Below are 13,578 nucleotides of genomic sequence, written 5' to 3' on the forward strand. Positions count from 1 at the left end.
CATTTAATCTAGCGCCCTTATCACGTCATTGAGACAACTCAAAGCACTTCACAGAATATATTGTAAAGTGGATTGACTGCATTTTGGAGGCAAATCGCAGAGTGACCACAGGGCATTGGTATAAGGAGGACTTGGTGCAGTTGAGCTGGCAGCAGCCTTTTTGTTTGATCCGTTGATGAGAAAAACTGCCTTGCAATTACACCAGCCATTCGCTGTCAGCAGGGAGAAACATTCAGAAGTTACTCTCACAATAAATACTGTTTGATTTGGATCAGTCTAATGCAGTTTCTAATTGCTGTTCAATCCTTGTACTCTGCAAACAAACACCGTGTTATCATTTACTAGCACAGGACGTGCTGAAAAACATTGCAGTTAGTCAGCTGATACCAGTGTACTTTATTTGCATCACCATGGAAAATTCCACCCTGGAAATAACTATGGGCACATTACTTTCCGGCTTATTCAGCGCAATCCTTCACGGATAACTTGCATTGACAAATTCCATGCTCAAAACTCCTCCAACTACCTTCTCATCTGTACCAAACATGCTTTCAGTAACAGTCCTTGAAAGTGATTGGTTAATGCAAACAACAATAACTAAACTTGCATTTATATAATACCCTACGCACAGGGTAGTGTCTCAGAGCAATTAAATTTTGGTAAGTTCGGATAATGCAGAGTCCTTAAGCAATGAGTAACTTTAAAAATATTTCTTCCAATCCTGGCTGGTATGTTACTGCTGCATGTGTCAAACGGAAATATTGAAAATGTAACAAAAATAGAAATTCTGGAGATCCTAGGAAACCTACCAGGTAGAGTAATTTTATCAATTTATGTTCACAAGCACATCAATGCCCACCCCCCATAAGATTTGGTTTATTAAATCATCTACAGTGCGATGACATGAACCTACACAAATGGGGTGAAATGATAATAATAAACCTTGCATTTGACATAGTACCTTATGTTGTCGAGACATCTCAAAGCGCTTCACATGATATACTGTAAATTGGATTGACTATATTTTCTAGGCAAAATGATACAGCCAGTTTGCGCACAGCAATGTCCCACAAACAGCCATGGAGTGAGTGACCAATTTTACTTGGAGGATTTGTTGGCCAGGAGAAACTCCCTTTTTTCCACCTGGATCTAGATTTACTCTATTTATGTAGCAGTTTAGAGCAGTCAAAATTTGGCATATTCTTAAATGCAGCATGAATTGTGAGGCTGGTTTTCTGCCAGTTCTTTCAAGAACAGGAAAAAAACACTTCCGTGTTGAGACTGAAGTCAACAATTTACTAATTTGTGGACGCTCTGAAACATTATATGGAGTAAATTGAGATCCAGGTGCAATTGCTTCCCAAAGGTTCAGTAAGCCTATTTGTGTGATTCTTAGTCTCACCATTGGAAAGCAGAGCAGTTATATAAAATGTATTCACAGTCAAATAATAAACAGTAAATTGCTGGTAGGACAACCTTTGCCTGGCACTAGTAAACAAATAATAATAGTCTTTGTATTTGATATAGCACCTTATCATAGCGGTTGAGACATCTCAAAGCGCTTCACAGAATAATGTATATTGTAAAGTGGATTGACTGTGTATTTTTGTGGGCAAAAAGTGGCAGCTAATTGCTCACAGCAGGGTCCCACAAACAGTCATGGATTAAGTGACCAATTTTATTTTGGGAGGGATTATCACCCCCAGAAAGTGATCCACCAATCGACTAACAACCTGGTTTCTATTTACTGCTAGGGAAACGGAGGCATGACTTGCCTAAGATTTTGCCCTGCCCGGGAATCGAACTTGAGTCTTCTCACTTAACCACTACACTACAGTACTCCACAAATAGTATTAAATGAAAAGACTATTGATAGTTTTGGATATTCCTATTGGGACTATTTGATGCTCACCTTTGAATTGCTGCCAGGAGTTCTTTTACAGCAGGCATCAACCTCTGCAGGCACATGAACGCTTCCTGAGGAAGCGGCAGCTTGGAGTTCATTAAAGAGGCCGTAGGGTTGTGAGGGAGGCTAAAGGTTGCAAAAATTATAGAGCTGGAAAAAAAAAGAAAAAAAACTCAAAGTTTCTTCAAGTACAATTAGGCAAGACCTAAACATTATTGAACCTTCTATTTGTCAATTCAAATAGCAAAGTCTTGTATCTAAATCACCAACCTGCGATGATTTATCTGGTCTCTCAGGCCAGTACTGTCTCTAGACTAGAGAAAATAAACTAAAAATTCAGTTTTCATTTCTCACTGGTATCTAGTATCTCATGTTGGAAAAGTGCAGCCAATGATAAAATCTAATTCAGCTCAAGTCTTCCTTAATGGTTGTATTCCTCACTAAGCTCACACATGAGAAATGGCTACATTAACAAGATATCAGAAGGCACAAGGGCTGTGGAATTGTATCCATTAGTGGCTTCAGAAAAGAAAGGAGTCTAAATTGAAACCGAGTTGGGGGTGGGAATAGAATAACAACGATCACTGTGATCATGTGTGAAAGGAAAATAAACTGTCCATTTAGATTTTATTTGAAGAATCTCCAGGGAGAGCGCACATTCCATTCCAATAATCTATCTTCCATGTGTGGGGGGGATGCATGGAATTCTCAGTTTGTTTGGATACTCTTAAGCACGGTGATGGGTTTCTGCACGTGTCAGACTTGCAGCTGACCGAAAAAAAAGAAGAATTCATCAAGCCCTGCATTCTTCACCCATTGATAGGGAAAGTGAGATGAGATCGGAGAGGCCTGGGCCAGGTTAGTTTTACTCTATCAAGGTTTTGCTACAATAGTAAGCTGATTTAGTATGAGAGGATGCATATTCACACCTACCTGTATTGACTTATTATAGTCCAAATGTTCTCAAAGGTGGCCCAGATTTCTCGACTTCTCATAAAGCTTCGTGAATTCTCCATCTCCTGCCCGTATGCATGGTTAGAGTTTAAAGGCACCAAGGTTGCGTTCCTCCCTGGATCAGAGTTCAAAGGAGGCTCATTTACTTTTTCCTGCATTTCATGTGATTCTTGTGGCTTTTTTGAAGATTTTGCATTTTGATCTATTTTACTTCCATCCTTAGTAATAGAAAAAGAAACACAAGGGAGATAATTGATGAGCAGGTATGGATTAGTGTTGCAGCATTTAAGAAGACAATACTCCAATATTTTAGCTAATGTTGGTACTTATACTCATGATATTAATTTAATTCCAAGACATTATGGAAGAGGTGTACTTAACCACACAACTGAACGTTTAACAAAAAAAAATTAAATTACCTTCATCTCAGATACCTTCTGATATAGCTCATTCATTACAGTAAAGGTTTCCTGGAGCACCCCCCCATAATCCGACCTTGAGCTGAAAGCATGCAACAGGTTTTGGCATTCATTCAGCAACCAGGTGAGAACAAGGCAATTGTACTCAGTCTTCCTGCCTGGATGTCCAAAAGAAGACAAATGAAAGAGGCAGAAAATGATGTTTTAAAAATCTTGAGATACTTGACTTCAGTGTACAGGTATTAGCTTATTAATAAACAAGGGTGGCTTCAAAGCAACACTAAGATGTAATACAACACAATCATTGCATTTAAAATGACAAGAAATTATTGTTATTTATAATCTTTAGGTTCATAACGTTATACATTCCTGCAAATAAATCTTAAAAGAAATGTGTAGATTTTCCCCCACGTTTGCAGTAATACTAAATTCACTGCGCTTCATTATAGCTCTAAGATCATGAAAATAAAATGACATTGGTCAAAACAACAACAAATTACACTTGTAATTGTAACTTATGCCCTTCACATCGGAAAGAAGTCCCATACTCTATCTGCCATGGTAAATAGTCCTGGTGAATTTGAATACATTATTATATTCAAACAGCGATGTCAACGCAGGAAATAGTACACTTTCCCTCACTCATCACCCAGTATCAGCATCAAACACTATCAAGTCAGGTTTAGCATGGGCCAGATGCAGAGAACTTTCTGTTTTGCTTCACCAGTATGCCTTACCCTCAACCTCTACTGAAAAAAAGTGTAACTTTTTCCAGTAAATGCATCAGGCATCTTGATGACAGTTTGCATTAAGCTGCCAGTTTGTACTAAACTATGGGCTTTTGTTGCGTTATGGGTCCGTGTCTGCTAGGAACTGCATTCAACACTATCAAATGCAAGGATTATTATTACTATGACACTCAAAAAAAGGTACACATTTTCAATAACAGGGTGAAACATTTCAAATAGACCTAACAGAAAGATCAGCAGGTAGGACTCGTGGAGTCCTGTAGCTCAGTGATTAGAGCACTCCCCTTGCAAGCGAGACACCTGGGTTCAATTCCAGGCAGAGGGCGAAACCTTGGGCAAGTTTCCTTACTCCACACGCCTAATAATAATCCCTCCAAAACAATAATAAATTGGTCATTTTCAATCCACGACTGTTTGTGGGACACTACTGTGTGCAATTGGCTGCTGCATTTCGCCCACAAATATACAGTCAATTCACTTTACAGTCTATTCTGTGAAGCGCTTTGAGACGTCGAGAAGACTTGAAAAGCGCTATATCAAATGCAAGGATTATTATTATTTATAATCTTAGGATTTTGCCATTTTATACAAGATAAATCTATGATCACATTGAAACATCAGGTGCCTCAGAGGCAATTACGGTTCACCATGTGATGACTCTTTCGTAGGCAAACACAGCAGCAATTTGTGTCAAAAAGGTCCCACAGATATTCAAGAGGTAAAGGACTAGTTATCCTAGAGGACAATTGGCCAGGAAACCAAGAACCCTTGACACGTTCTGGAAAAGGAAGGGAGGTTCTCCCTCCTAGAAGTCCTGGTCAACAATGCTCCACATAAAATGGGTCATTTACTTCACAGATCGTAGTGTGACATTGCTGCATGCAAATTGGTTGCCACAAAACTCCCTTCCCTTTTTGCACAGAGTTTGGATTTTTGCCTTCATAAGGCGTGACTGAAATAGCAGTGCATTTATCAGAAACTTTAGAAAGGCAGTGTATACAGCAGAACAGATGGTTGCAGGTTACCTAGGAGACCATCTTGTTCACAATGATTCGGTGGAAGCAGAACTCAACAGAAAAAAAGTACATAAAAATCCCAGCTAGCCAGCCTATGGGAGGTGGGGGAGGGAGAGATCAGGCCTGGCAATTATCTCTAATCCCACTTACCTCTAAACTTTAAGAATTTACCACACATTTATAACGAGTTCCTTTTCTAAATAATAATCCTTGCATTTAATACAGCTCCTTTCACTGTGGGAGGATGTCCCAAACCATTTCACAGGATATATGATGAAATAGAGTGGCTGTGTATTTGTAAGCAAACACGACAGCCCAATTGCACACAGCAATGTCCCACAAACAGCCATGAAACAAATGACCAATTTTATTTTGGGGGATTGTTGGTCAGGACACCAGGAAAAACTCCCTTCTTTTGTCTGACGAAGCCAGGACTCTACATGTCAGTTTGAGGCAGATTGCTTTGTCCTACAAGACAAAAGAACCAAACAATATTTTTTTCTCCACTTGATTCTGGCAATTCTGCATTTCAAGGCATTTCACGGGTTTTATGGTATTTAACCTTGTTTTGGCTGTTGGTATTACTAAATAAAATATTGAAAGTGCAACAGGGATTCCGCTAACCATATTTTAGGACATACCTGCATGAAAATGGTCACACAATATCTCAACGCTGCTGAGCAAATTTCTTTTCACAATTATGCCGAACACAGCGATCCAGTGCTTCTTCATACACTGTAACAGGTCGCTTAAGGACCAAGGTGGCTTCAGAAATATTACCTGGTCAGGACCAAATACATGATAGGACTTGCATCAATGATCATTTTGATTAGTCACAATTTAATCTTTTGTAACATTTCAACACCAACTTTTTTAAAAAAATATATAAATTAGTTTAATCATTTGAAAATGTGAGAATATAGTTCAGGTATAGTTGTGAACCTAACCACTGTCAAACAAGGCAACATTCACTGGCAAGGCACACATACTGGATGGTACCAGAGGGCCCAAGAAACTTTAGTTGAGTGGAAGGAAAAATAACCCAAGGGAAAATTGGCAGAAGGAAAACCTGTGAATAAATGCATCAAGATTGCTCAACAACAAAAATCTTAATACTGGTTATAACTTTTAACATTAAAACATGGAAATATTAATTTTGACTGCTGGAAATTAATTTTAAAAATGTGCTAAGTACATTGCAGTGATTCCCAAGAAAATTATTTGCTTGAACTGTAACCATCAGAATTACCTCACCATGTATATTTGTTTTTTAATATAATTTTTTTTAGGAACAGTATCACACAATAAAAATTCTTTTTGATTCACAAGATTTGCATTTTCACTAGAAACTGCATCAATTATTTAGAGCAAGAAAGAGGAAATTTAACATTTTCAACGCTGCGTGTGTGGAAAGTGTGGGAATGTAACTTTTGCGATTGCCCAAAGATGTTACATTCCCACACGTGGTTCAACGGGTAATAGTTATATCAGAAAAATGGGATGCATGAATAAACTTAAAATGCTAAGTTTTGCTTATTCTTTCATGGCAAGGAGTTTGGAAAGATGCTCATTTTAGCTCCTTGCTGAAGAACATATCAGTGCAATTTGTACCTCCATCCAGAGCTCTTCATATGCAATTTTCATCTCAGTTTCCAAAATGGCTGACAGAGCGATCCCCAGCGTCTTTTCCAGCTGGGTGAAAATGTCAACAACATTCAGCAGTGACTCTTGTGTGGTTCCATTTTGTTCTCTTCTGCTAGTCTCTACAAGATAGAGAAATCAACGACAATTGTGTCAAGCTCTCCTCTAAACAAACTGGGGCTCTGAAATAAGCTGCTTGAGTGTTGTGCTGATGGCAATTGTTTAGTTAAAAAATTTGACAACCATGGTAACACTGCTCACAGAGCAGTCATTTATCAAAGTTAGTCATCACTTATTAATAAAAGTAAGAAATGTGGAAAATTATTTGAGCAGGATGCCCAACTCCTGAAGTCATGAGATATAACATGCCCTGCATTGGCAAAATACACAAGTATAGACTTGATGGGCCAAATGTTGTTTCTTTGCTGTAACATTCACTTTAGTCAGCAATTCTAGTTAAAATACACACTCACACACATCTGTGCTGTACAACTGTAACATTTCACAATGACTACTGAGCGACCACACAATTACACATGACATATAGTCACGCACCATTGGTTTCTGGTTAAATTACTCATTACATTTCAGGTCAGAAGAGTGAGGAAATTAAGGGAGATCACAATCATTAGGTTGAGTCACAGCTCATTCAGGGCAGAGCCTCTCAACTCTCAATAGCTGCAAGTGCTGCTTAGTCAAGACATCATTTCACAATGAATATGCAAGGAACAGGAACACCCGAGGGTTGTCATCCTGCTAATTTGACGGATGTATATTCTTAAATGAATCTGGGAACAACGTGTGATCCTGACAAGGCGTTCATTCACAAGATTGAATTATAATTTTGGTTCTCGAAGGCAGGAAATTGCATAATTTATTTTTATACGATGAACCAGTCACATCTGTGCTTCCCTGGTGGGACTTGGCCGACTCACTATCGGCAAATCAAGAGGAACCCACATCGTTACCAAGCTGAAGAGAAAACAAATTCCTAGATCATTCAGCAGAATCATTTAGCAGAAGGAATTGTGGAAAGCAAAGAAATCACACAAAACGTGTAACGATTCCAGCAGGTGAAGAAGGCAAACAAATCTGCAAATATAGCATTACAGTGAACGGCATTTAATGAAAGCCCATTAGGAATCCACTACAGCCTTTTAATTCCAATTCATTTAGTCCAGACTGTCACTCCAATGCAGTGCTGGGGTGTGCTGCAGTGTTAGAGGTGCCGTCTGTCCGATGTGACGTTAAACCAAAGTCACGTTTGTCTGTCTGTTCAGGTGGATGTTAAAGATCCCAAGGCATCAGTTGAAAAGAGAATTTTCTTCTGGTATTCTGAATGACAAACCTCCAGATACAATTGGTCATTCACTTCAAGGCCATTTGTGAGACATTATTGTGCGCAAATTGGCTGCCACACTCACCTGCAAATACACAGCCACTATACTTTACAGTAAATCCTGTGAAAGGCTTGGAAACATTTTGACGATATGATGAGGTACAATATCAAATGTAAGAATTGTTCTATATTATTAATTTCCTAATTGTTACCAAAGAAACAAAAGAATGCACTGTAAAGATGTTTTCCTAACATTCCAACAAATATAGCAGCTCTTTAAAATGTTCACTCTTTATACAGACTATTGCACATTTAATTTTACAGACCTGAACAAATTTGAGGAAAATATACTGTATTGACAAACCTGCCTGAGGCTGCTCGGAGATGTTTAGCTCCTTAGGATTTGGGACATCTCTATTGGGCTTCAAGTTGTTAAACTCTGTTATGAGGTCAACCTTCCGCACTGCTCTGACACCACTAACAAGGGCTTTAGTGCAAAGGTTTTTATCATCACTGGAGAGAGAGTAAAGATTACACATCAGCAAATGGCATTAGTTTACACATACACAGCACAAAATGAACTCCAAAAATGTATTCTAAATTGTAACCATGTTTATTATTATAGACCAATAAGGATACAATTGGATACAGTTTCAAAGAATGTAAGGACATAACCTGGATAGTAATTATTAAGTGGTATGGCAAAAGGGAAACAACAACTTGCATTTATATAGCCCCTTCACTTAGGATAGTGCCTTGGGAGTGCTGCACAGTGGTGGGTTTTGACATAGAGCAAGGATAAAAGGAAAAGAGGTGATCACGGGTGCAGTCAAAGAGAGGTCTTAAAATGGGATAGAAAGATAAAGAGAGGGTGAGGCGGAGAGATTGAGGTTGGAAATTTCAGAGGTTAGAGGCACAGTGCTGAAGGCACGCATGGCTACTGATTGGCAGGGTGCTTGGACAGAAAGATCTGCAATATCTAATAAATTGGTTTGTATTTTGCTACGTTCATGTGTGAGCATAAACAGTGAGTGCCAGCAGGCTGTTTGACCACAAGGCCTTCACATTCCACCTTGATTCCTGATTCGCAAACCTGACCTTTAGACATAAGTACTTCCCACCAGTGCCCATTGGACAGTGATGAGGAGCAGAAACCCAGACAAATTCCTCTTCCACTTCCCAGCCCAACAGTGCTGAAGCACCATGACAAAAGATCAGTTAACTAAACTAAAGACCATGATTCAAATATGCCACCTTCTGGTCTTATAGATTAGTACAATACCACACATACTACTTTACATACTACTAGACAACCAGGGGAGCTTTGTCAAATATCTTTTCATAAGGCTCCACTAACTTTATTTTGCCTCAGTTCTGGTTCCTGCATGTACAGGAACAAGGTCAAGGAGAAGCGGCAAACACGATAAAGCAAGCAGTGCTCTTCTGCTTGTTGCAGGCAAAGGCTAAATGAGAAATGCAGGAACCAAACTACAGTGCAGACTCAATATACTAGGGTTCGGATAGCATGCTGTAGCGAGGTGAAATGGATGCGTACTCGCTTCCAGTGACCCATGAAATAATCATGAGCAGTCATTGCTTCTGACTGCTACTGCACTATAAAGGAACTGTACTCTGGTTAATGTAACACTGGTTATTGGAGACAGTAACACTGACTTACCTGCACAGGAGGATATGAGCACATGGGTACAGCTCAGTGTACTGCAGGCAACACTGCAACACACGGTCATCATTGTTCTCATCTCTTAAACCATCTGTTTAGGGGAAAAAAAACATTAGACCTTGAGATATCGCACACCGCTTATTTGCCAGGTCTGGTCTGTAAATGGTTGCTTGCTATTTTAGAGTTGCTATCTGTTGAATGGTTCTATAGGCAACCAGAGTGATTCCCAACATCTATTCTGCCATCTATTGCAACAAACAGAAATTACTTCTGTGTCCGGTCAATTTGCAGGTCCATTACATAAGGCAAAGCTAATACAGGTAATAATACTTTGTGAATGCAAGTTTTATTCCCTCTGAACGTCCCTCTCATGTCAAGAAGAAATTGCAATTTTTATACAGTAGTGGCTTATTATGAAATGCCTCAATTTTTTACATTAATTACTGTCCACTGTTGTGCTTATTTTTAATAACATAATCCTTGCTTTTGATATAGCGCCTTATCATGTCATTGAGATATCTCAAAATGCTTCACAGGGCATACTTTAAAGTGGATTGACTGTGCATTTTTTGTTGTGGCTAATAGGAGGGAAAAGAAGCTTAATTTGCAAACAAATCTAGGGTCAACGTATACCTCATATTGTAAAGTAAGCTTCAAGTTCACACTAATTCAATAAAGCAAGTGCACAAGACAGTAATTGAGTTGGCAATGAAAATATAAAGAGGAGGAAAAAAATAATAAGAAATGAATTCACATTCCAGAGTTAATTGTTAAAATGTCTGATTTCCCAAAGAATCGATGAGCTGCAAAACTGTTGACTTACACATCCCTTTCGCCGCTTGCTGCATAGACTGACCCCAAATGTTTGGACTTCGACTCTGGAAACAGGAAAAAATGAACTGTACAGCGGGCACAGCTTTGCGATTGACACCTCCAGACAGCTTTCCATTTTTCAATGCATCCAGCTCTTGTAGAACTACCCATGGGATGAGTATAATTGGGAAACCCAAACCTGAAATGATAGAAACACAACATCAGCACTTATGTCCATTTAAGTAGTACAGTACTTATTTAGCAAACTCTATAAAGTAGGATTTCTGCAAAGCTCAGATATTCTCCAGGGACACCGTACGTAATTTATACTGAGACAGAATCTTAATGAGGTACAGGCAGTGAAAGTTTACACTCTGTTTATGTCTCAAATGTCCGTTTTAGAAGAAAGTTAATGATAATAATCATCCTTGCAGCGATGCAAGGTGGTGAACAGCTAAGTAGACCAATGCTTACAATTTTTAATGATGAACTGTAGAAGTAGGTTTGAGTGCAGAAGGAGTCCATTGTTCACTATTAACAATAAGAAGTCAGTTCCTGATATAATGTAGCACTGTTTGTAGCCCAGGTGTACTGTGGTATACCGTGTGACATGTTCCTGACATGAAAGGCGCTATACAAATGTAATCCGTTGTTGTATATCAGAAGTACAGTACATTCTGGTGTCTGGCACGACTGGTTGGCTTTCAGCAATAGTTTGCATGTACGCAAGGCCTCCCGATGTCTCAGCAACCACTGGAGAGACTTGTGAGATTTATTATAATAATAAATAATCCTTGCATTTGGTATAGTGCCTTAATCACGTCTTCAAGACTTCTGCTTGTCATACAGGAAATAGACAACTGTATAACCTAGAATCGTTGACTGATAACCATTTTTACAGCATCCCTTTTTAAGATAAGATTTTATGGACCCAAACCACGCGGTATTATCACGCTTGACTGCAAAATACTGAAATTTGTAAAAGAATATGGAAAACAAAATAATAAAAAGCTGCATTGCTGCTAAGCATCCAGAAATGTTGGAACAAAAGACTCCTAATCTTGATTACTATAGTATCAGATTCCTATTAATCCCTAGGTACTGTGAAACCAATAACACCAGCATTATCTAGCACCGACTGAAGTGCAGCATGTTTGAATTGTAATCTGACTATAGGGTAGTCATAACTATGTTGCAATATTATACAAACATCCACAAGAAACTTTCTTTATGCATTTTAAACAAATGCTCGACTATAGTTGAGACTGAAACACGAATGTTGATATTTTATCTGGAGCCCTCGAGATATTTCATTTTGTCAAATATTTTCTATTGGCAAACAAAACATTATGCAAATATTTTATCATTTTAGTTCTACTGATTGCTGCACTGCAATAAAACTAATAATAGAAGGTTCGCCATAAGAATGAAGTTCGTTTCACATACCTGGAATCTCAATGTCTCTTAGAGTGTTGATAAAGTTGAGATGACTGATGAAAATGTTGGTGTCAAGGACAACGATAAGCTCACGCTGAGAAGATACTTGAGCTGGACAATCAATCACAAGTTTAAACAAAATTAATATAGCGCTACATCTCAAGAGTCTAGAGCAGCTTTTAATTCTAAGGGCTCCACCGCCCGTACAACTTCAAGATGATTCAAGAACTTGAACTGTGACTTCAAGATTCTCACACTCATCTTCATTCACTTCATGCCCTCACCTCCCTACCTCTCTGACCTGCTTACTCCCCTCCACTACTTATCTCCTGCTCATCCTTAGTTGCCTCCGCTCCACCATCGGAAGTTGTGCTCTCAGCCACTATGCCCTAAAACTTTGGAACTCTCACCCTCAATCCCTCCACCTTTCCCCTTCCTTCCTCATTTTCAGATCATGCCTGAAGACTTTCATCTTTGACCGTGCTTGTGGTAATTCTTAAAAGAACTTCCAGAAAACCGGCTTCAAATTCAAGTATTAAATAATTAAGAATTTGCTAAATTCGCTACTCTCATAAATGCTAATAGCATGTGGAATTTTACTCCTGTGAGCCATAATTGAATAGCCTGCTGACCTTCTCTAATTGGGATCATATATGAAGAATGACCACTTGGGCAAGCGACAAGTGTTACTAGGACCAGTGGATCTGCACTCCAAAACTGTCAGGGTCTTTTGAAGAGAATTAAATGAACTGAGCACAAAAAAAAGTTCTAAGTTGCGAAACCCACATTCCTATAGATGATAACAATACAGAAAAGGAAATCCACTTGACTACTTTTACAGAAAAAAACTAAGGGAAGCAAAAATAAAGGAAATTCAGGGGAAAAAGATGCGAGCTCAATACAGCTACTGTTCAGAAATTGTTTTTTCCGAAAGCAATACTTACACGGGAATGAAATTTTCAATTCTTGCGGAGGGTCTATCTCCATCCTGGTCAGCTCTCCATAACTCTGATCCACCTCCACCTCTAGGATTCTCTCATACCGAGCTGTGTGGAGCTCTTCCACGATCTCCATCTTTTAGAGCGAAAAAAAATCCTTTTGTGAAGTTAGCATAAAGAACTCACATTAAAGCCCCCCGATTTACTGATTTTCTGAACAGAACTCAAATTACGTTCCTAAAAAGAAATTCGGTAAACTTTAAAAGATTACTTATACTTTTTTATGTTACTGACATTACAATTAAATACAGTAAACCTCACATAAGTCGTATCAGTTGGGCCCATACATTTAATATGACTTATGCAAAGTATGAGTTATTCTTGCATAGAATATAAACTCTTGAATAGAACTTGGGACAAATGTACAACTTCGGCAATTATACGATTTATACAGATCAGACTTATGTGAGTTTTACTGTACAACCATTACAATTTAAGGCCTATTTTATGAAGAGTAATTATTCTGAGTTGACACGCTGAAAGAAGTTCTTTTTTCCAAAACTCAAAAGGCAACATGTTCATGTAACCAACCATGTAACTTACACTAAAGCCACCTGATGTGGTTATCTGAGAGGTAAAAATGACTAGGCAGTGTGTGGATTTATTTCATACTACACTCTTATTC

General features: G+C 38.6%; 1 protein-coding gene across 5 annotated transcripts in view; it reads right to left on the bottom strand.

Annotated features, from left to right (window-relative positions):
* The window catches only part of swt1 (SWT1 RNA endoribonuclease homolog), a 52,748-nt gene that overhangs the window by 27,669 nt on the left and 11,501 nt on the right, over positions 1 to 13,578 (bottom strand). For all 5 annotated transcript variants that reach the window (XM_042334790.1, XM_007895588.2, XM_042334788.1 and 2 more), the window contains 10 exons: positions 12,900 to 13,029; positions 11,965 to 12,066; positions 10,529 to 10,717; positions 9,703 to 9,796; positions 8,389 to 8,537; positions 6,656 to 6,807; positions 5,686 to 5,824; positions 3,280 to 3,437; positions 2,840 to 3,078; positions 1,913 to 2,056 (listed from right to left, as the gene is read on the bottom strand). In XM_042334790.1, the coding sequence (XP_042190724.1) occupies positions 1,913 to 2,056; positions 2,840 to 3,078; positions 3,280 to 3,437; positions 5,686 to 5,824; positions 6,656 to 6,807; positions 8,389 to 8,537; positions 9,703 to 9,796; positions 10,529 to 10,717; positions 11,965 to 12,066; positions 12,900 to 13,029 (1,496 nt within the window). The remainder of the gene's footprint in view (positions 1 to 1,912; positions 2,057 to 2,839; positions 3,079 to 3,279; positions 3,438 to 5,685; positions 5,825 to 6,655; positions 6,808 to 8,388; positions 8,538 to 9,702; positions 9,797 to 10,528; positions 10,718 to 11,964; positions 12,067 to 12,899; positions 13,030 to 13,578) is intronic.

Source organism: Callorhinchus milii, unplaced genomic scaffold (genome assembly GCF_018977255.1).
Source record: "Callorhinchus milii isolate IMCB2004 unplaced genomic scaffold, IMCB_Cmil_1.0 Scaffold5, whole genome shotgun sequence".
Taxonomy (NCBI): domain Eukaryota; kingdom Metazoa; phylum Chordata; class Chondrichthyes; order Chimaeriformes; family Callorhinchidae; genus Callorhinchus; species Callorhinchus milii.